Source organism: Talpa europaea (genome assembly GCF_964194135.1).
Source record: "Talpa europaea genome assembly, chromosome: 15".
NCBI lineage: Eukaryota > Metazoa > Chordata > Mammalia > Eulipotyphla > Talpidae > Talpa > Talpa europaea.
Window position 1 is genome coordinate 81,527,770 of NC_140083.1, and position 23,900 is coordinate 81,551,669.

General features: G+C 41.2%; 3 protein-coding genes across 3 annotated transcripts; all 3 read right to left on the reverse strand.

The window, feature by feature from the left end:
* Positions 1-849: 849 nt before the first annotated feature.
* On the reverse strand, positions 850-1,797 carry LOC311184951 (olfactory receptor 6C2-like; the record flags this gene model as incomplete). Its single annotated transcript, XM_084255286.1, has 1 exon — positions 850-1,797. One exon carries the CDS (start codon positions 1,795-1,797, stop codon positions 850-852), a length of 948 nt encoding a protein of 315 aa, XP_084111412.1.
* Positions 1,798-8,314: 6,517 nt separating this feature from the next.
* On the reverse strand, positions 8,315-9,189 carry LOC311184985 (olfactory receptor 6C2-like; the record flags this gene model as incomplete). Its single annotated transcript, XM_084255320.1, is given in 2 exon segments — positions 8,315-8,364; positions 8,367-9,189. Coding segments are annotated over 2 exon segments (873 nt in total).
* Positions 9,190-16,367: 7,178 nt separating this feature from the next.
* LOC311184977 (olfactory receptor 6C2-like) lies at positions 16,368-17,308 on the reverse strand (the record flags this gene model as incomplete). Its single annotated transcript, XM_084255312.1, has 1 exon — positions 16,368-17,308. Exon 1 carries the CDS (start codon positions 17,301-17,303, stop codon positions 16,368-16,370), a length of 936 nt encoding a protein of 311 aa, XP_084111438.1. The 5' UTR covers positions 17,304-17,308.
* Between the last annotated feature and the right edge of the window lie 6,592 nt (positions 17,309-23,900).

The following is a 23,900-nucleotide window of genomic DNA, read 5'->3' on the forward strand; positions in this document are numbered from 1 at the left end:
GGAAAAGCAGCGACATGGAAAGAATAGAAACAACACTACAAATAAAGACCAGTGCATATTTGAGAAAATTAAAAAGTGTTGATTGAATGTAGATTAGGAAGACATAGAAATTTTTCTTAAGATTTATTTATTTATTCATAAAATAACTGGGGTACAGACCAGGAGTGTGGGACTGGGCGGTAGGAGGTTTTCTAGCACTAGAGACAGAGTGGGGAACAGAACAGGCAGATCAATTGAACTACACTGCTGAGGAGAGCAGTGGGCGAGTCAGGAGAGTTCTGCTGCACCGTATGGGTAGCTCCATGGCTTGGGAACCAATTCATGCTGCAGAAGCTGCGGATCGCTTCATAGGTTGTATCGTACCCCTTGCACCAGCAGGGAGGCCCCAAGACATAGAAATTTTTTTTTAAGATTTATTTATTAATTTATACAAGTAATGGGTACAGTCAGAAGCTGGAAGGGTGAGAGAATACACCAGAGCCAGAACAGGGAGCAGAACAGGCAGACTGATGAAGTACACTGCTGAGGGAAGTAGCGGGCGCAGGAGGAGAGGAATAAACATATGTGAGACCCTCGCTGGCGACTGGGATTGAACCGGCATTGCAGAGTCTGAGGGCAGCTTCAAACCCAGCGCTCAACCACTGCACCACCAAGGAGGATCGACATAGAAATTTTAATAGAGAAACATCAGTCTGCATAATACTGGCTCTGGTAGGGGTCTTTCTCAAACTTTCTTCCCAATTCTATTGCTCCTCAATATTATGAGAATAAACAGTCTCCTAGCTAAATATCTATCCAAAAGATGATAACTTATTTTTTCTTTAACTTAAATTCCAATTTGATAATCCATTACTTCTTGGAAAGAAATGCAAGTCTTCTGAGGGTGTCATGGAAAGACTGCTTTACTTGTTTATTTCTCAGGGAGTAAATGAAGGGATTCATTGAGGGGGCAACAGATACCATCAGCAGAGAAACTGCCTTATTAATGGCCACTTCATCCTTAGCTGAGGGTTTGATATACATAAACATGCAGCTGCCATAGGAGATGGAGACCACGATCATGTGCGAAGAACAGGTAGAAAAGGCTTTTTTCCTTTGCTGCATGGAAGGCAACCTCAGGATCATCCTAATGATGTACACATAGGACAGACCCACACAGAACAGGGTCAATATGAGGGTCAACACAGCACTGACTATAACCAGCTGCTCTATCAACCATGTATCTGAACAGGAATTCTTCAGTATAGGGGAAGCATCACAGCCAAAATGCTCAATAACATTGTGACAGAATTCCAGATGGAGGGCCAGGCTGAGGGGTGGGAGGACGATCAGGAAGCCACATACCCAGCAGCCGACTATGAGAATCCTGCAGACCCTGCTGTTCATAATGGTCACATAATGCAGGGGCTTGCAGATGGCCACGTAGCGGTCATACGACATCACCGCCAACAGGAAAAACTCTGTGGCTCCAAACAGGACAATAAAAAAGATTTGGGTAAAGCAGGCTTTGATGGTCATAGTCTTGTCCCCACTTGATATCATGTACAGGTAGACAGGGACACAGGTAGTAGTGAATGAGACTTCCAAGAAAGAGAAATTTTGCAGAAAGAAGTACATAGCGGTTTTTAAATGAGCATCCACGAAGACGAGAACAATGATGGTCAGGTTCCCCATCACGCTCAACATGTATGTGATAAACAGAAAGACAAAAACCAAAATCTCTAGCTGTGGGTCACTGGTCAACCCCAGGATGATGAACGTTGTTATTGCTGAATGGTTTCTCATCACTGCTTTCATACTCTTGCCCAATCTTCATAGAAATTCCACAGAAAATGCATCTGAGGAGCAATGTCAAAATATGACAGAATCAGACAGTCTCTCCCTGAACCAAACTAATCGAGTCACACACATGTCTTTCCTTAACTAGATGCACTGGAATGTCATGGGGTAATTTCCTCAACACCACTGAGATGTGCTGCAGGGATACTAAGTTTATGGACTGTTTCTCTTGAAAATTACTGCTACTGAAATTGTTATAACATGCCAGGATCTCCAGATTCACAGCACCATTTCCAATTCATTGTTTTCAAATTCATAATTTGGTTGAGAATCCAATTCAGCAGGAGTGATACATTTTGATTTATACTTTACAAGCTACATCTTAATGACAAAAATTCTCAGGTGTTTTTAGTATTTTTCAAATAGATTTTTTTCACAGTATAGGATGTCTCTCCTCAGGTCGGTCACCAGAGTTTCCCACCACCAAGTGGCCCACAGTCTCCACCACACTCCATCAAACTTCCTACCCACATCTTCTTACTTGCCCCCTCACCTCCCCAGTTACAATACTTCTGTACTCAAAAGCAAACTCCTAAAATTCTTTTTTTCCTATTATGGTATTTCATGGAATGGATATAACTGGAGGATGGTGGTTATGCCCTCCCAGACTCTCCAGATAGCTCACCTAGTAAACAGACATTATTTAGTTCATATATAAAGGCCAAGTTACATTTTTCCCAAAAAGTCATTTGATAGCCATTTTGTCCGACTTTCTCTAAGTTTCTATATTATTCCCTTATTTTCTATTTCCATCCTCAGCAGAAAACTTTGATGCACAATTCAGTTAATCTCATTTGTAGATCAGGATTGAAAGGTATAAATAGCTGACGGACATGCAGACATAACATGGTTCCTTCTTATGACCACAGAAGTGGAATCTGTGTTTCAGTAAAGCAGAGTTAAGTGTACATGGACCTTGGAAGTGTTTGTCTAGAATCAATGATATCTCTGTCAAGTACAAGGTGAATGACCTGGAGCAAGTCCCTCAGTCTCTCTGTGCTCCCAGCTTCCTGTTCTGTAAAATGGCATTAAGGGAACAGGACACTGCAGGGTTGCCAGGAGGTTTCAATGAAATAAACCATGTAACATGCTTATGATAACACTTACCACACATTAATATCATACGCATTTTTGTTTATAAATCTTCTTATTTCTGAAGCCAATCTCTTGTCATCTCAAGGAGCCTCTTAAAGCTACAGAAAGTACCTCACTCCCGACACCCCCACTATGTCTTTCTTGCATAGTCAATGTCTTCCACATTTCCAGATCCATCAGAAAACATTCTCTGGTGTTTCCTTTAATAAAAATAATGGATAACCATACTATTAAGAAATGACACATCTACAAGCATACCCTTTACATAGTCTGACCTTAGAAGGACATGAATCTATGTATTCAAAAATAAAAGATCATATCCACCAAGCAGATAATTGACCTCTTTGGACACAATTTCTACCTGCTCAGTTTATCTTCAAAGTGATGTGAACACTAATACCCAAGTACCTGGTAACTCAGAGTCTAAGCAATAGCAGCACAGTAGTTGCCCTGAAGTAACCTACTGAATGACATCGTATATTCAACTCTTTGCTGTCTTTATTCAGTGATCTGGCTGCCAGTGCCCACACAGAGCTACTAGCGACATGGATATTGGCCACTTGAGATTGGCTGGTCCATATTGAGAGGTGCAATACTGTGAAATAAAGTTCATTTTGAAGACTTGGAAGACAATTACATAATGAAGTTACCACCTACAATTTCATACTGAAAACATGTTCAAGTATACGTTAGTATTTCGCATCCATGGATTTAAATAAAATATTCTATGAAAATTAAGCTCACCTATTTCTTTTTACCATTTCTGTGCAAGATCACAGGTTTCTGAAACTGCAAAAAATTTACACTGTATTTCTATGGGGCCATACTCTTCTAGGTCTTCAAGCTCTTTAATATAAGGAAATAAAAAGAAGGATCTTCTCACAAGACAAATTAGATTCTTTTCTGCCTTTGACTCTGCTTTAATATACCCGCAAATGTCTGTGATGTAATTATATGAGCTGTGAGATGAGAAAGTGAAGACCTTTGTCTTTGTGAGGTGAGTAGTAGCAGCTGCCCCAGTGCAGAGGCACTGCAGGACTCCGCCACTTTAGAGACACCATGATAGGAAAATGGACATTACCCGGCTCTGTGGACAAAAAGCTTGCAAGTAGGTGATGCTGATACTGAAAGAGGGGGATTTAGAAAATGGAATGTTTCCTATTGGTTATTGAGAGAGATGGGATATTAGTAGACAGATGATAAATAAAAGAGAGAGAGGGTAGATAAAGGGAGAGAACAGTAGAGAGACAGATTAGTAAGGTTTTATCTTTATGTCCAGCAAACCACTACATGGGATTGTATCAATTCTATAATGACAAAATTAGTTCGGCCACGTCAATTAACAAATAGGTTTGTGTGCCTATAAATAATCTGAAAGTGACTGACTCCCAATGAGCTATCAAATACAAACAATATTAAAATTTACAATTCATATGTTTCACTGGAATGAAACATAATCACAAATACCTTCTCTATAAATTACATATTAAAACATGCTTGAATTAAAAACATTCCAGTGCTTACCTTCAATATTGTTTCACCTGGAAACCATGACTCAAATGACCTTAGAGAACCTACAGTGAAAAAACACATCTAAAAGCAAGATCATCTGAATGCATTTCCAGCCCCTTATCCCTAGAACATATACTCATCACATACATATACCTACATGGCTTCTGAATTTAGAAGAAACACCAATCTAATTGAAATTAGGATATAGATCCATGTACTCTGGGTAGCTGAAAGGAAGACAAAATTTCAGAGGACAAGGAGTGGTTCAGAAGCTTCTCTGACTCTGTGAAAGAGTGTTCTGGGTTTCTCTGGGCAGAACCTCCGTGACTCTGTTTCCCTTATCTGCAAAGGTGTGAAGACAAGTGACTAAAAAAGTCCTTGGAGGCAGTGATTCAAAAGTGTCCAATTAACTTAAAATGTAATTGAGCTTGCAAAAAGAAAAAAATCACCAGGGCAGGCACCCATAGGGGCAATGTCCTGGGAGAGAAAAAAGATGCAATGATAGCAAATTTTACAAGCGTAGGAAATAAGATTACAAAAATAAATCAGATATCCATTCTTCCTTACTAGTGTTTACACTGGTTGTGCAATTCAACAAGGACAGACTTTTTATTGACGGTACACACATACTTACATTTAATATAGAAAAATTAATACACAAAATAGTGTAAACATGAGGGTGAAAATCATAGATACTATAACATCCAGAAGTAAACATTATTATTGTTGTTTGGTTTCAGATATCGCTGAGAGTAATAGTATGTCCTCTACTGGCCATGATCAGCTTACTATGAAGGTGCCCCTGAGGAACAGGCAAAGAGTAGAGGTCCCAGGACACGGCGTGGGGTGCAAGAAGCATATTTATGTGTGTACACGACTCTCATTCACATCACACTCTTTCAAAATACAACATATTTTACTGGGGCTCAAACTGTCTTTGATTCACTTTTATATCTAAATTGTGGAAGGGGTTGAATTAGTGGGCACTTTTTGAAATACACTATCCATGCAGAAGGAAAAATGCAAAATTCCATAGCTTGAAGATTTTTTTTTAGATTTTTTTTTAATTATTTATACCACAGCTGGGGTACAGGACAGAGGGTGAGAGGATTCTCCAGGGACAGAGTGGGGAGCAGAACAGGCAGATGGACCAAAGACACTGGTGAGGGGAGCAGCGGGGGAGAAAGGAGAGGTCTGCTGGGCCATGTGGGTATCTCCCTGGCAGCCAGGAATTGAACCCACACTGCAGAGGCTGCAGACAGCTTCACAGCTCTGCGCTCAACCCGCTGCGCCACTGGGGAGGCCCGGCTGGAAAATTTTTCATTCACCTCATGGCACCACTTCAGGCGTCAATTCTCTCAAATGTCCAATAACTGTCCTTAGCCTTCCTGCACCAGCAAGAGTCCTGGTGCCCTTGTCACCCACTGCCCAGGCAAAGCACTATGCCTGTACTCTATATTTTTAATATCTGTGTTTGCAGCATATCACAAATTTTAGTGGATTAAATCATTTTCATCACTCGCAGTCCTAGGAAAGGATGGAGGTAAAGGGCTTTTCTCACACACGTCTCCTTAGTTACAACCGTTGGGAACGGGACCTGGAGGTGCATGAAGACTCAACTCAACTAAGGTCCAGAACGTTCTCAGTCAGGCATCCCCCAGGGAGAGGCTAGGTGAGCTGGGGCTGGCCAGGTGTCTCTCTCCACACAGCCGCTCTGCAAAACTCCTTTGGCTTCCTCACTGCAAGGCGATCTCGGGGTGTTTGAGTTCTCATGTGACTCCTGGATTCCTCCAGAACATTGTTCCAAAAGAGAAGGTGGAAGGTACAAAACCCTCATGATCTATCTCTGAATTCATAACTTCAACTGCCACTTTTTTTTTTCCTTTTAAGATTTATTTATTTATTTGTTTGTTTATACAAGCACTGGGTACAGTCAGAAGCGCGGGAGGGTGAGACAATTCACCAGAGCCAGAGCGGGGAGCAGAGCAGGCAGAAGGACCGAAGTACACTGCTGAGGGGAGCAGCGGGCGGCAGGAGAGGTCTGCGCGCCATGTGGGACCCTCCTCCCATGGCCGGGGAGCAGCGGGGATCGAACTGGCGCTGCAGAGGCCGTGGGCAGCTTCACAACACAGCGCTCAACCGCTGCGCCACCGGGGAGGCCCTCTTAGGCCATTTCTTCACTGGATTGTTATTTTTTTGTTGTTGAGTCCTGTGAGTTCTTTGTATATCTTTGTGATCAGTCCCTTATCAGTTGACTGCAGTGCAAAGATTTTTTCCCAATCATTGGGGTGTCTCTCTGTTTAAGTTAATGTCTCTTGGGCTGTGCAGAAGCTTTTCAGTTTGATGTAAACCCAGGTGTTTATCTTTTCCTTGACTTTCTTTGCTTTGGGTGAGAAGTCATCAAAGATGTTATTGCGATGTCTGTCTTGCACGGTGAAAGGTAGTGGTCTAGTTTCATTTTTTGGCATGTGGTGGTCCAGATTTCCCAGCACTATTTATTGAACAAACTGTCCATGTTCCATTGCATATTCTTTGCTCCCCTGTGAAAGATCAGTTGTCCATATCAGTGTGGCTTTACTTCTGGTCTCTCTATTCGGTTCCATTGGTCTGTGTGTCTGTTGTTGTTCCAACGCCAAACTGTTTGAATTATTTTGGCTTTGTGGTATAGCTTGAAGTTTGGAAGTGTGACACCTCCTTTCTCCTTTGTTTTCATCCATAGGGCTTTGGCTATTGGTGGGTTTTTGTGGTTCCATATGAATTTCATCAGTATTTGCTCTATTTCTTTGAAGAATGTCATTGAGATTTTTATTGGAATAGCGTTGAATCTGTATATTGCTTTTGGTGGGTGGGCATTTTCATAATGTTAATTCTTCCAATCCATGAGCAGGGCATGTCTTTCCATTTCTTTGTGTCTTCTTCGATTGCTTTTATCAGTGTTTTATAATTTTTTTGTATATGTCTTTCACCTCTTTTGTTATGTTTATTCCCACGTATTTGATATTTTTTGTTTCCATTATAAAAGGGATGGTTTTCATGATTTTTTCTTCAGATTGATTGTGTATAGGAAGGCTACTGATTTTTGCGTGTTGATTTTGTATCCTGCTACTTTACTGAACTGGTTGATTATTTTGAATAGTTTTTCTGTGGAGATTTTAGGGTTCTCTATGTATCAATCATATCCTCTTCAAATAGTGATAGTTTTACTTCTTCTTTCCCTATCTGGATTTCTTGTATGTCTTTCTCTTGTCTTATTGCCGTGGTTAGGACCTCCAGTATTATGCTGAAGAGCAGTGGTGAGAGAGGACATCCTTGTCTTGTTCCTGACCATAAAGGAAAGGCCTTCAGCTTTTTTCCACTGAGAATAATATTGGCGGTGGGTTTGTTGTATATGGCTTTTATCATGTTATATTCCTTCTATCCTGAGAATTTCAAGGGCCTTTGTCATAAATGGCTGTCAGACTTTGTCAAATGCTTTCTCATCGTCTATTGATATGATCATATGGTTTTTATTTTTCTTTTTGTTGATGTGTTGTATTACACTGATCGATTTTCCTATGTTGAACCATCCTTGTGGCCCTGGGATGAATTCCACTTGATCGTGGTGTATTATCCCTTTGATGTATTGTTGGATTCTGTTGGCAAGGATTTTGTTGAGGATTTTTGCATCAGTGTTCCCAACTTTCTTCCCAATACTATTGCTCCTCAATATTATGAGAATAAACAGTCTCCTAGCTAAATATCTATCCAAAAGATGATAACTTATTTTTTCTTTAACTTAAATTCCAATTTGATAATCTATTACTTCTTTGAAAAACATGCAAGTCTTCTGAAAAACATGCAAGTATCACGGAAAGACTGCTTTACTTGTTCATTTCTCAGGGAGTAAATGAAGGGATTCATTGAGGGGGCAACAGATACAATCAGCAGAGAAACTGCCTTATTAATGGCCACTTCATCCTTAGCTGAGGGTTTGATATACATAAAAATGCAGCTGCCATAGGAGATGGAGACCACGATCATGTGGGAAGAACAGGTAGAAAAGGCTTTTTTCCTTTGCTGCATGGAAGGCAACCTCAGGATCATCCTAATGATGTACACATAGGACAGACCCACACAGAACAGGGTCATTATGAAGGTCAACACAGCACTGACTATAACCAGCTGCTCTATCAACCATGTATCTGAACAGGAATTCCTCAGTATAGGGGAAGCATCACAGCCAAAATGGTCAATAACATTGTGACAGAATTCCAGATGGAGGGCCAGGCTAAGGGGTGGGAGGACGATCAGGAAGCCACACACCCAGCAGCAGAATAAGAGATTCCTGCAGACTCTGTTGTTCATGATGGTCACGTAATGCAGAGGTTTGCAGATGGCCACGTAGCGGTCGTATGACATTACGGCCAACAGGAAAAACTCTGTGGCTCCAAACAGGACAACAAAAAAGACTTGGGTAAAGCAGGCTTTGATGGTCATGGCCTTGTCCCCACTTGATATCATGTACAGGTAGACAGGGACACAAGTAGTAGTGAATGAGACTTCCAAGAAAGAGAAATTTTGCAGAAAGAAGTACATAGCAGTTTTTAAATGCGCATCCACGAAGACGAGAACAATGATGGTCAGGTTCCCCATCACGCTCAACACGTATGTGATAAACAGAAAGACAAAAACCAAAATCTCTAGCTGTGGGTCACTGGTCAACCCCAGGATGATGAATGTTGTTATTGCTGAATGGTTTCTCATCACTGCTTTCATACTCTTGCCCAATCTTCACAGAAATGCCACAGAAAATGCATCTGAGGAGCAATGTCAAAATATGACAGAATCAGACAGTCTCTCCCTGCACCAAGAAATCCAGTCACACACATGTCTTTCCTTAACTAGATGCACTGGGATCTGATAGGGTAATTCCCTCAACACCATTGAGGTGTACTGCAGGTATACTAAGGTCATGGACAGTTTCTCTTGAAAATTACTGCTACTGAAATTGTTATGACACGCCAGGTTCTCCAGATTTACAGCACCATTTCCACTTCATTGTTTTCATCTCCATAATTTGGTTGAGAATCTAATTCAGTAGGAGTGATACATTTTGATTTATATTTTATGGGCCAGTCTCTGCATTACAAAAATTCTCAGGTGTTTTTAGTATTTTTAAAATAGATTTTTTTTCACGTATAGGATGTCTCTCCTCAGGTTGATCACCAAAGTTTCCCACCACCAAGTTGCCCACAGTCCATCACACTCCATTAAACCTCCTCCCCACATCTTCTTACTTGCCCCCTCACCTCCCCAGTTACAATACTTCTGTACTCAAAAGCTCAATACTATAATTCCTTTGCTCCTATTATGGTATTTCATGGAATGCATATAACTGGAGGATGGTGGTTATGCCCTCCCAGACTCTCCAGATAGCTCACCTAGTAAACAGACATTATTTAGTTCACATATAAAGGCCAAGTTACATTTTTCCCAAAAAGTCATTTGATAGCCATTTTGTCTGACTTTCTCTAAGTTTCTATATTATTCCCTTATTTTCTATTTCTATCCTCCGCAGAAAACTTTGATGCACAATTCAGTTAATCTCATTTGTAGACCAGGATTGAAAGGTATAAATAGCTGACGGACATGCAGACATAACATGGTTCCTTCTTATGACCACAAAAGTGGAGTCTGTGTTTCAGCAAAGCAGAGTTAAGTGTACATGGACCTTGGAAGTGTTTGTATAGAATGAATGATATCTCTGTCAAGTACAAGGTGAATGACCTGGAGCAAGTCCCTCAGTCTCTCTGTGTTCCCAGCTTCCCGTTCTGTAAAATGGCATTAAGGGAATAGGACACTGCAGGGTTGCCAGGAGGTTTCAATGAAATAAACCATGTAATATGCTTATGATAACACTTACCACACATTAATATCATGCACATTTTTGTTTATAAATCTTCTTATTTCTGAAGCCAATCTCTTGTCATCTCAAGGAGGCCCTTAACTCTACGAAAGTATCTCACCCACGAAATCCCCAACTGTCTTTCTTGCATAGCCAATGTCTTCCACAGTTCCAGATCCATCAGAAAACATTCTCTGGTGTTTCCTTTAATAAAAAAAATGATAAACATACTATTAAGAAATGACACATCTACAAGCATACCCTTTACATAGGTCTGACCTTAGAAGGACATGAATCTATGTATTCAAAAATAAAAGGTCATATCCACCAAGCAGATAATTGACCACTCTGGACACAATTTCTATCTTCAAAATGAGTGAACACTAATACCCAAGTACCTGGTAACTCAGAGTCTGAGCAATAGCAACACAACAGTTGCTCTTAAAGTAACCTACTGAATGACATTCATATATTCAACTCTTTGCTGTCTTTATTCAGTGATCCGGCCGCCAGCGCCCACACAGAGCTACTAGCGACATGGATATTGGCCACTTGAGATTGGCTGGTCCATATTGAGATGTGTAATACTCTGAAATACACTTCATTTTCAAGACTTGGAAGACAATTACATAATGAAGTTACCACCTACAATTTCATACTGAAAACATGTTCAAGTATATGTTAGTATTTCGCATCCCTGGATTTAAATAAAATATTCTATGAAAATTAAGATCACCTATTTCTTTTTACCATTTCTGTGCAAGATCACAGGTTTCTGAAACTGCAAAAAATTTACACTGTATTTCTATGGGGCCATACTCTTCTAGGTCTTCAAGCTCTTTAATATAAGGAAATAAAAAGAAGGATCTTCTCACAAGACAAATTAGATTCTTTTCGGACTTTGACTCTGCTTTAATATACCCGCAAATGTCTGTGATGTAATTATATGATCTGTGAGATGAGAAAGTGAAGACCTTTGTCTTTGTGAGGTGAGTAGTAGCAGCTGCCCCAGTGCAGAGGCACTGCAGGACTCCGCCACTTAAGAGACACCATGATAGGAAAAGGGACATTAACCCCCTCTGTGGACAAAAAGTTTGCAAGCAGGTGCTGCTGATACTGAAAGAGGGGGATTTAAAAAATGGAATGTTTCCTATTGGTCATTGAGAGAGATGGGATATTACTAGACAGATAATAAATAAATGAAAGAGAGGATAGATAAAGGGAGAGAACAGTAGAGAGAGAGATTAGTAAGGTTTTATCTTTGTGTCCATCAAACCACTCTACATGGGATTGTATCAATTCTATAATGACAAAATTAGTTCTGCCACATCAATTAACAAATAGGTTTGTGTGCCTATAAATAATCTGAAAGTGACTGACTCTCAATGAACTATCAAAAACAAACAATATTAAAATTTACAATTCATGTTTCACTGGAATAAAACATAATCACAAATACCTTCTCTATAAATTACATATTAAAACATACATGGCTTAAAAACATTCCAGTGCTTACCTTCAATATTGTTTCACCTGGAAGCCATGACTCAAATGACCTTAGAGGACCTACAGTGAAAAAACACATCTAAAAGCAAGATCATCTGAATGCATTTCCAGCCCCTTATCCCTAGAACATATACTCATCACATACATATACCTACATGGCTTCTGAATTTAGAAGAAACGCCAATCTTATTGAAATTAGGAAATAGATCCATGGACTCTGGGTAGCTGAAAGGAAGACAAAATTTCAGAGGACAAGGAGTGGTTCAGAAGCTTCTCTGACTCTGTGAAAGAGTGTTCTGGTTTTCTCTGGGCAGAACCCCCGTGACTCTGTTTCCCTTATCTGCAAAGGTGTGAAAACAAGTGACTAAAAAAGTCCCTGGAGGCAGTGATTCAAAAGTGTCTAATTAACTTAAAATGTAATTTAGCTTGAGAAAAAAAAATCACCAGGGCAGGCACCCATAGGGGCAATGTCCTGGGAGAGAAAAAGATGCAATGATAGCAAATTTTACAAGCGTAGGAAATAAGATTATAAAAATAAATCAGATATCCATTCTTCCTTACTAGTGTTTACACTGGTTGTGCAATTCAACAAGGACAGCATTCCTGTTTACGGTACACACATACTTACATTTAATATAGAAAAATTAATACACAAAATAGTGTAAATGTGGGGGAGAAAATCATAGAAACTATAACATCCAGAAGTAAACATTATTGTTGTTGTTTGGTTTCGATATCGCTGAGAGTAATAGTATGTCCTCTACTGGCCATGATCAGCTTGCTATGAAGGTGCCCCTGAGGAACAGGCAAAGAGGTCACAGGTAACGGCGTGGGGTGCAAGAAGCGTATTTATGTGTGTACACGACTCTCATTCACATCACACTCTTTGAAAATAAAATATATTTTTACTGGGGTTCAAGCTATCTTTGATTCACTTTTATATCTAATTGTGGAAAGGGTTAAATTAGTGGGCACTTTTTGAAATATACTATCCATGCAGACATACAGAAGGAAAAATGCAAAATTCCATAGCTTGAAGTTTTTTTAGATTTTTTTTAATTATTTATACCACAGCTGGGGTACAGGCCAGAGGTGCAGGAGGGTGAGAGGATTCTCCAGAGACAGAGTGGGGAACAGAACAGGTAGATGGACCGAAGACATTGCTGAGGGGAGCAGCAGGGGAGACAGGAGAGGTCTGCTGTGCCATGTAGGAATCTCCCTGGCCGGCCGGGAATCGAACCAACGCTGCAGAGGCTGCGGACAGCTTCACAGCTCTGAGCACAACCCACTGCGCCACTGGGGAGGCCCGGCTGGAAGATTTTTCATTCACCTCATGGCACCACTTCAGGTGTCAGGTCTCCCAAATGTCCAATAACTGTCCTTAGCCTTCCTGCACCAGCAAGAGTCCTGGTGCCCTTGTCACCCACTGCCCAGGCAAAGCACTATGCCTGTACCCTATATTTTTATTATCTGTTTTTGTAGCATATCACAAATTTTAGTGGATTAAATCATTTTCATCACTCACAGTCCTAGGAAAGGATGGAGGTAAAGGGCTTTTCTCACACACGTCTCCTTAGTTACAACCGTTGGGAACGGGACCTGGAGGCGCATGAAGACTCAACTCAACTAAGGTCCAGAACGTTCTCAGTCAGGCATCCCCCAAGGAGAGGCTAGGTGAGCCGGGGCTGGCCAGGTGTCTCTCTCCACACAGCCGCTCTGCAAAACTCCTTCAGCTTCCTCACTGCAAGGCGATCTCGGGGTGTTTGAGTTCTCATGTGACTCCTGGATTCCCTAGAACATTGTTCCAAAAGAGAAGGTGGAAGGTACAAAACCCTCATGATCTGTCTCTGATTTCGCAACTTCAACTGCCACTTTTTTTTTTTTTTGCTTTTCAGATTTACAATTGTTTTAGTTCCAGCTTATTTTTTTATTATTTTTACATTGACTTTTTTATTTTTTACATCATTGTTCATTTTTAAACAATATTTGCTTCCCCCACCCCCTCAGGTGCAGTCCCCACAGAGTTTCCTTCCCCAAGGCCCCCGTGCACCATCACCTCAGTGCCCTGTGCACCTCCCTCCCTCCCTCCCTCTGCTCCCTCTCCTGCTCCTCCCCTGCAGGATGTCCGTTTTTGCTTTGTGTGTGTTTTGTACTGTTATTGTTTTTTCACACTGATGTCTTATTGGGTTTCCCTATATTCCTGCTAGCAGTGAAACCATCCGATATTTTTCTTTTTCCTTCTGACTTACTTCACTGAGCATAATTCCTTCTAGCTCCATCCACTTGCTGTGCATGGCAAGAGTTTATCTTTTGTGAATAATATTCCATTGTGTATATGTGCCACATCTTCTTGATCCAGTCATTATTTTTGGGCATGTGGGTTGTTTCCAGGTTTTACCTATTGTAAATACTGCTGCAATAAACATAGGGGTACAGGTGTTCTTTTAAATCAATGTTAGTGGGCCTCCCCGGTGGCGCAGCGGTTGAGTGATGGGTTGCGAAGCTACCCGCGGCCTCTGCAGCGTCGGTTCAATCCCCAGCTGCTCCCCGGACACCAGAGGAGGGTCCCACGTGGTGCAGCAGACCTCTCCTGACTAGCCCGCTGCTCCCCTCAGCAGTGTACTTCGTCATTCTGCCTGCTCTGCTCCCCGCTCTGGCTCTGGTGAATTCTCTCACCCTCCTGCACTTCTGACTGTACCCAGTGCTTGTATAAATAAATAAATAAATCTTAAAAAACGAGAGAGATTAAATATATATATATATATATTATAAATCAATGTTTGTGCCCTTTGTGTAGGTAGGTCCCTAGTAGTGGAATTGCTGGGTCCTATGGTAGCTCCATGTGTAGTAGACTGAGGAACCTCCAGACAGCTTTCCATGGTGGTTGGACCAGTTTGCACTCCCCACAGCAATGTAGGAGATGACCCGGGGCTGACCAGGTGTCGCTGCTCAGCGACACCACAGCCTCCCCAACATTTGTTGTTGCTTGTTTTTTTGGTATGTGCCATTCTTACTGGTGTAAGGTGGTATCTCAGTGTGGTTTTAATTTGCATTTCCCTGATTATCAGGGATGTTGTTTGCTTTTGGTATTTGTATAATGTTGCATTTCTGCCACATTTTTTTTTAAGATTTATTTATTTATTTTAAAGCACCGGGGTACAGGACAGATGTACAGGAGGGTGAGAGGATTCACCAGAGACAGAGAGGGGGGCAGAACAGGCAGACTGATGAAATACACTGCTGAGGGGAGCAGCGGGTGAGACAGGAGAGGTCTGCTGTGCCTTGTGGGACCCTCGCCAGCTGACCAGGATCGAAACTGCACTGCAGAGACTGCGGACACCTTTACAGTGCGGCACTCAACCACCTGCACCACCAGGGGAGGCCCTCTGCCACATTTTAATAGTGAAGATTGACTCAGAGAAACAGCAAAGGTTAAAGGGCAACGCAAATAAGCTACATTATCTGATTGGGAAAGTAATAAAGATGTGTAGTTGTCTCTAAGCCATCTCAACTGGGAATCTGAACACGCCCTCAAGAGTGAATGCAGATATTTACGATCAGTTTAACCTTCCACATTTTCACCCTTTCCAGATCCCAGTCTCTCTGGTCCTCACTGTTTCATCATAATTTGATATCTTTAAATCAGTTACTTTGGGTTTACCAGGTTTTGCTAGGTCTATTTGGAAGAATTATTCAGAAATGTATCAATTACCACAAAAGACTATTTGATTACATTTTTATTTAGCCACACTTTTCACATATATATAATAAATACAGATTACAAGAGGTAAACAGTATTATTATTATTATTATTATTCTGTGAAAACCATACATTTCCTGTGAGACATCAATAAGGTAGGGAAGGAGATGAAGGCAGCTTTAGATTTCCCAAAAATCGGTGTGCTTATGCTCTTGAAAGAAAGCACATTGAAAGAGGCTATGTTGCAGGGAGGCGAAAAACAGTGACATGGACAAAATAGAAACAACACTACAAATAATGACCAGTGCTTATTTGCGAAAATTAAAAAGCGTTGATTGACTGTAGGTTAGGAAGACATACAAATTTTTCTTTAAGATTCATTTTTTATTTTTGCATACAAGAATTGGGGTACAGGCCAGAGGTACAGAGGGGCAGGGGGGCTGAGAGGATTCACCAAAGACAGAGTGGGGAACAGAACAGGCAAATTGACTGAAATATCCTGCTGAGGGGAGCAGAGGGTGAGACAGGAGAGGTCTGCTGCGCCATGTGGGTAGCTCCATGGCTGGGGATCGAACTCATGCTGCAGTGGCTGCGGATCGCTTCATAGGTTGTGTTTTACCCCTTGCGCCACCAGGGAGGCCCCAAGACATAGAAATTTTAACAGAGAAACATCAATCTGCATAATACTGGCTCTGGCAGGGGTCTTTCTGACTTTCTTCCCAATTCTACTGTTCCTCAATATTATGAAAATAAACAGTCTCCTGGCTAAATAGCTATATGAAAGATGATAATTTATTTTTTCTTTAACTTAAATTCCAATTTGATAATTCATTACTTCTTTGAAAGAAATGCAAGTCTTCTGAGGGTGTCATGGAAAGACTGCTTTACTTGTTTGTTTCTCAGGGAGTAAATGAAGGGATTCAATGAGGGGGCAGCAGATACCATCAGCAGAGAAACTGCCTTATTAATGGCCACTTCATCCTTAGCTGAGGGTTTGATATACATAAAAATACCACTGCCATACATCATGGAGACCACGATCATGTGGGAAGAACAGGTAGAAAAGGCTTTTTTCCTTTGCTGCATGGAAGGCAACCTCAGGATCATCCTAATGATGTATATGTAGGACAGAACCACACACACCAGGGTTGGCATGAAAGTCAACACAGCACAGACGATAACTAACTGCTCTATCAACCACGTATCTGAACAGGAATTCTTCAGTATAGGGGAAGCATCACAAGCAAAATGGTCAATAACAGAGTGACAGAATTCCAGATGGAGGGCCAGGCTGAGGGGTGGGAGGATAATCAGGAAGCCACACACCCAGCAGCAGAATAAGAGATTCCTGCAGACTCTGCTGTTCATGATGGTCACATAATGCAGGGGCTTGCAGATGGCCACGTAGCGGTCATACGACATGGCTGCCAGGAGAAAAAACTCTGTGGCTCCAAACAGGACATCAAAAAAGATCTGGGTAAAGCAGGCTTTGATGGTCATGGTCTTGTCCCCACTTGCTATCATGTACAGGTAGACAGGGACACAGGTAGTAGTGAATGAGACTTCCAAGAAAGAGAAATTTTGCAGAAAGAAGTACATAGCGGTTTTTAAATGCACATCCACGAAGACGAGAACAATGATGGTCAGGTTCCCCATCACACTCAACACATATGTGATCAACAGAAAGACAAAAGCCAAAATCTCTAGCTGTGGGTCACTGGTCAACCCCAGGATGATGAACATTGTTATTGTTGAATGGTTTCTCATCACTGCTTTTGAACTTGCCCAATCTTCACAGAAATGCCACAGAAATGCATCTGAGGACCAATGTCAAAATATGACAGAATCAGACGGTCTCTCCCTACATCAACAAATCAAGTCACACACATGTCTTTCCTTAACTAGATGCACTGGGATCTGATAGGGTAATTCCCTCAACACCATTGAGATGTACTGCAGGGATACTAATGTTATGGACAGTTTCTCTTGAAAATTACTGCTACTGAAATTGTTATAACATGGCAGGATCTCCAGATTCACAGCACCATTTCCAATTCATTGTTTTCAACTTCCTTAGTTTGGTCGAGAATCCAATTCAATAGGAGTGATCCCTTTTCATCTATACTTTACGGGTTAGTCTCTTAATTACAAAACATCTCAGGTGTTTTTAGTGTTTTTCAAATAGGTTTTTTTTTTTTTTTCACAGTACAGGATGTCTCTCCTCAGGTCGGTCACCAGAGTTTCCCACCACCAAGTTACCCACAGTCTCCACCACACTCCATCAAACTTCCTTCCCAACTTTTCTTACTCACCCCCTCACCTCCCCATTTACAATACTTCTGAGTTCAAAAGCTCAATCCTAAAATTCCTTTGCTCCTATTATGGTACTTCACAGAATACATATATTGGGAAGGTGGTGGTTATGCCCTCCCAGACTCTCCAGATACCTCACCTAGTAAACAGACATTATTTAGTTCCTATATAAAGGCCAAGTGAATTTTTCAAAAAAGTCATTTGATAGCCCTTTTGTCTGACTTTCTCTAAGTTTCTATATTATTTTCTTATTTTCTATTTCCAACCTCAGCAGAAAGCTTTGATGCACAATTAAGTTAATCTCATTTGTAGACCAGGAATGAAACATATAAATAGCTGATGGACATGCAGACATGACATGGTTCCCTTTTTATGACCACAGAAGTGGTATCTGTGTCTCAGTAGAGCAGAGTTAAGTGGTACATGGACCTTGGAAATGCTTGTCTAGAATCAATCATATCTCTGTCAAGTACATGCTGAATGACCTGAAGCAAGTCCCTTCATCTGTCTGTGCTCCCAGCTTCCTGTTCTGTAAAAATGGGGTTACTGGGAATAGGACACTTCAGGGCTACCAGGAGGTTTCAATGAAATAAGCTATGTAACATGCTTATGATAACACTTACCACACATTAATATCATACACATATTGGTTATAAATCTTTTTATTTTCTGAAGCCAATCTCTTGTCATCTCAAGAGGCTCTTAACTCTACAGAAATTACCTCACCCTCCACACCCTCACTCTGTTTTCTTACATAGACAATGTCTTCCACATTTCCAGATCCACCCGAAAACATTCTCTGGTATTTCCCACTAATAAAAAAAAAAGGATAAACATACTATTAAGAAATGACACATCCACCTTTACATAGGTCTGACTTTAGAAGGACATGAATCTATGTATTCTGAAATAAAAGGTCATATCCATCAAGCAGATAATTAACCTATTTGGACATAATTTCTACCTGCTCAGATTATCTTCAAAGTGACGAGAACACTAATACCCAAATACCTGGTAACTCAGAGTCTGAGCAATAGCAACACAATAGTTGCCCTGAAGTAACCTAATGAATGACATTCATATATTCAACTCTTTGCTGTCTTTATTCAATGATACAGCCGCCAGTGTCCACACAGAGCTACTAGCTACATGGATATTGGCCACTTGAGATTGCTGGGTTCATATTGAGATGTGCTAATACTCTAAAATATACATCATTTCAAGACTTGGAAGACAATTACATAATGAAGTTACCACCTATAATTTTATACTGAAAACTTGCTAAAGTATATATTAGTATTTTGCATCTATGAAGTTAAATAAAATATTCCATGTAAATTAAGCTCACCTATTTCTTTTTACCATTTCTGTGCAAGATCACAGGTTTTGAAACTGCAAAAAATTTACACTATATTTCTATGGGGCCACACTCTTCTAGGTCTTCAAGTTCTGTAATATAAGCAAATAAAAAGAAGGATCTTCTCACAAGACAAATTAGATTCTTTTCTGACTTTGACTCTGCTTTAATATACCCACAAATGTCTATGATATAATTATATGAGCCGTGAGATGAGAAAGTGAGGACCTTTGTCTTTGTGAGGTGAGTAGTAGCAGCTGCCCCTGTGCAGAGGCACTGCAGGACTCTACCAGTTACAGACACCATGATAGGAAAAGGGACATTAACCCAGCTTTGAGGACAAAAGTTTGCAAGTAGGTGATACTGATACTGAAAGAGGGGGATTTTAGAATATGGAATGTTTCCCATTGGTCATTGAGAGAGATGGGATATTAGTAGATAGATAATAAATAAATGAGAGAGGGGGGTAGATAAAGGGAGAGAAGAAATGGTAGAGAGACAGATTAGTAAGGTCTTATCTTTATGTCCATCAACCACTCTATATGGGATTGCACCAGTTATAATCAACAATTAGTTCTGCCATATTTTCAATCTCCAAATAGGTTTGTGTGCTCTAGAAATAATCTGAAAGTGGGCTTCCCCAGTGGCGCAGCCTTTGAGCGCTGGGTTGCGAAGTTGCCCGCAGCCTTTGCAGCACCTGTTCGATCCCCGGCTGCTCCTCGGCCACTGGAGGAGGGTCCCACATGGCGCACAGAACTCTCCTGCCGCCCGCTGCTCCCCTCAGCGGTGTACTTCGGTCCTTCTGCCTGCTCTGCTCCCCGCTCTGGCTCTGGTGAATTCTCTCACCCTCCCGCGCTTCTGACTGTACCCAGTGCTTGTATAAATAAATAAATAAATCTTCAATAAAAAATAAAAATAAAGAAGCAATAAATCTCTAAAAAAAAATAATAATCTGAAACTAACTGACTCTTGATGAACTAGCAAAAACAAACAATATTAAAATTTAAATTTACAATTCATATGTTTCACTGGAATAAAACATAACCAGAAATACCTTCTCTATAAATTCATATTAAAACATACATGACTTAAAAACATTCCAGTGCTTACCTTCAATATTGTTTCACCTGGGAACCATAACTCAAATGACCTTAGAGAACCTCACAGTGAAAAACACATCTAAAAGCAAGATCATCTGAAAGCATTTTCAGCCCCTTATCCCTAAAACATATACTCATCACATACATATACCTACATGGCTTCTGAATTTAGAAGAAACGCCAATCTAATTGAAATTAGGAAATAGATCCATGGACTCTGGGTAGCTGAAAGGAAGATAAAATTTCAGAGGACAAGGAGTGGTTAAGAAGCTTCTCTGAACCCCCGTGACTCTGTTTCCCTTATCTGCAAAGGTGTGAAGACAAGTGACTAAAAAAGTCCCTGGAGGCAGTGATTCAAAAGTGTCCAATTAACTTAAAATGTAATTGAGCTTGCAAAAAAAAAATCACCAGGGCAGGCACCCGTAGAGACAATGTCCTGGAAGAGAAAAAGATGCAATGATATCAAATTTAGTCCAAGCTAGGAAGAAAGATTACAAAAATAAATCAGATATCCATTCCTCCTTACTAGTGTTTACACTGGTTGTGCAATTCAAAGAGGACAGCATTCTTGTTTACAGTACACACATACTTACAGTTAATGTAGAAAAGTTTTAATATACAAAATAGTGTAAACATGGGGGAGAAAATCATAGAAACTGTAACATCCAGAAGTAAACATTATTATTGTTGTTTGGTTTCAGATATCACTGAGAGTAATAGTATGTCCTCTACTGGCCATGATCAGCTTACTATGAAGGTGCCCCTGAGGAACAGGCAAAGAGAAGAGGTCACAGGACACGGCGTGGGGTGCAAGAAGCGTATTTATGTGTGTACACGACTCTCATTCACATCACACTCTTTGAAAATACAACATATTTTTACTGGGCTCAAGTTGTCTTTGATTCACTTTTATATCTAATTGTGGAAAGGGTTGAATTAGTGGGCACTTTTTGAAATACACTATCCATGCAGACATACAGAAGGAAAAATGCAAAATTCCATAGCTTGAAGATTTTTTTTAATTTTTTTTATTACTTATACAACAGCTGGGGTACAGGCCAGAGGGTGAGTATTTCTCCAGAGACAGAGTGGGGAGCAGAACAGGCAGATGGACCGAAGACACTGGTGAGGGGAGCAGCGGGGGAGAAAGGAGAGGTCTGCTGGGCCATGTGGGTATCTCACTGGCGGCCAGGAATTGAACCGCACTGCAGAGACTGCGGACAGCTTCACAGCTCTGAGCACAACCCGCTGCACCACTGGGGAGGCCCAACTAGAGGATTTTTCATTCACCTCATGGCACCACTTCAGGCGTCAGGTCTCTCAAATGTCCAATAACTGTCCTTAGCCTTCCTGCACCAGCAAGAGTCCTGGTGCCCTTGTCACCCACTGCCCAGGCAAAGCACTATGCCTGTACCCTATATTTTTAATATCTGTTTTTGTAGCATATCACAAATTTTAGTGGATTAAATCATTTTCATCACTCGCAGTCCTAGGAAAGGATGGAGGTAAAGGGCTTTTCTCACACACGTCTCCTTAGTTACAACCGTTGGGAACGGGACCTGGAGGCGCATGAAGACTCAACTCAACTAAGGTCCAGAACGTTCTCAGTCAGGCATCCCCCAGGGAGAGGCTAGGTGAGCCGGGGCTGGCCAGGTGTCTCTCTACACACAGCCGCTCTGCAAAACTACTTCGGCTTCCTCACTGCAAGGCGATCTCGGGGCGTTTGAGTTCTCATGTGACTCCTGGATTCCCCAGAACATTGTTCCAAAAGAGAAGGTGGAAGGTACAAATCCCTCATGATCTGTCTCTGATTTCGCAACTTCAACTGCCACTTTTTTTTTTTTTTTGCTTTTCAGATTTACAATTGTTTTAGTTCCAGCTTATTTTTTTATTATTTTTACATTGACTTTTTTATTTTTTACATCATTGCTATTTTTTAAACAATATTTGCTTCCCCCCACCCCCTCAGGTGCAGTCCCCACAGAGTTTCCTTCCCCAAGGCCCCCGTGCACCATCACCTCAGTGCCCTGTGCGCCTCCGTCCCTCCCTCTGCTCCCTCTCCTGCTCCTCCCCTGCAGGATGTCTCTGATTTATAATTGTCCATTTTTGCTTTGTTCTGTTTTGTACTGTTATTATTTTTTTACCCTGATGTCTTATTTGGTTCCCCTATATTCCTGCTATAAGTGAAATCATTCGATATTTTTCTTTTTCCTTCTGACTTATTTCACTGAGCATAATTCCTTCTAGCTCCATCCACGTTGCTGCGAATGGCATGAGTTTATCTTTTTTGATTGCTAAGTAATATTCTATTGTGTATATATATGTGCCACATCTTCTTGATCCAGTCATCTATCTTTGGGCATGTGGGTTGTTTCCAGGTTTTAACTATTGTAACTAGTGCTGCAATAAACATAGGGGTACAAGTGTTCTTTTAAATCAATGTTTGTGCCCTTTGGGTAGGTCCCTAGGAGTGGAATTGCTGGGCCCTATGGTAGCTCCATATTCAGTAGACTGAGGAACCTCCAGGCAGATTTCCATAGTGGTTGGACCAGTTCGCACTCCCCCCAGCAATGCAGGAGAGTTCCTTTTTCACCACCTCCTCGCCAACATTTGTTGTCCCTTGTTTTTTTTATTTTTTTTTTTATAGAGGCATGCTTTATTTATTTAGTTTGTTTGTTTGTTTGTTTATACAAGCACTGGGTATAGTCAGAAGCGCTGGAGGGAGAGAGAATTCACCAGAGCCAGAGCGGGGAGCAGAGCAGGCAGAAGGACCGAAGGACACTGCTGAGGGGAGCAGCGGGCGGCAGGGGAGGTCTGCGCGCCGTGTGGGACCCTCCTCCGGTGACCGGGGAGCAGCCGGGGATCGAACCGGCGCCGCAGAGGCCGCGGGCAGCTTCGCAACCCAGCGCTCAACCACTGCGCCACCGGGGAGGCCCATGTCCCTTGTTTTTTTTAATTGTGCCGTTCTCACTGGGTTCTCACTGGTATAAGGTGGTATCTCAGTGTGGTTTTAATTATCATTTCCTTGATTATCACGGATGTTGAACATTTTTTCATACGCATGTTGGCCATTTGCATTTTCTCCTGGAGAATTGTCTTAATTTCTTAGGCCATTTCTTGACTGGATTGTTATTTAGTTTTTGTTGAGTCCTGTGAGTTCTTTGTATATCTTTGTGATCACTCCCTTATCAGTTGACTGCAGTACAATGATTTTTTCCCAACCAGTGGGGTGTCTCTCTGTTTAGGTTAATGTTTCTTGTGCTGTGCAGAAGGTTTTCAGTTTGATGTAATCCCAGGTGTTTATCTTTTCCTCGACTTTTTTTGCTTTGGGTGAAAAGTCATCAAAGATGTTATTGCGATGTCTTCTTGTACTGTTATACCTATATTTTCTTCTATATATTTTATGGTTTCAGGTCTTATGTCCAGTTCTTTTATCCATTTTGAGTGGATTTTTGTGCACGGTGAAAGGTAGTGGTCTAGTTTCATTTTTTGGCATGTGGTGGTCCAGATTTCCCAGCACTATTTATTGAACAAACTGTCCATGTTCCATCGCATATTCTTTGCTCCTTTGTCAAAGATCAGTTGTCCATATAA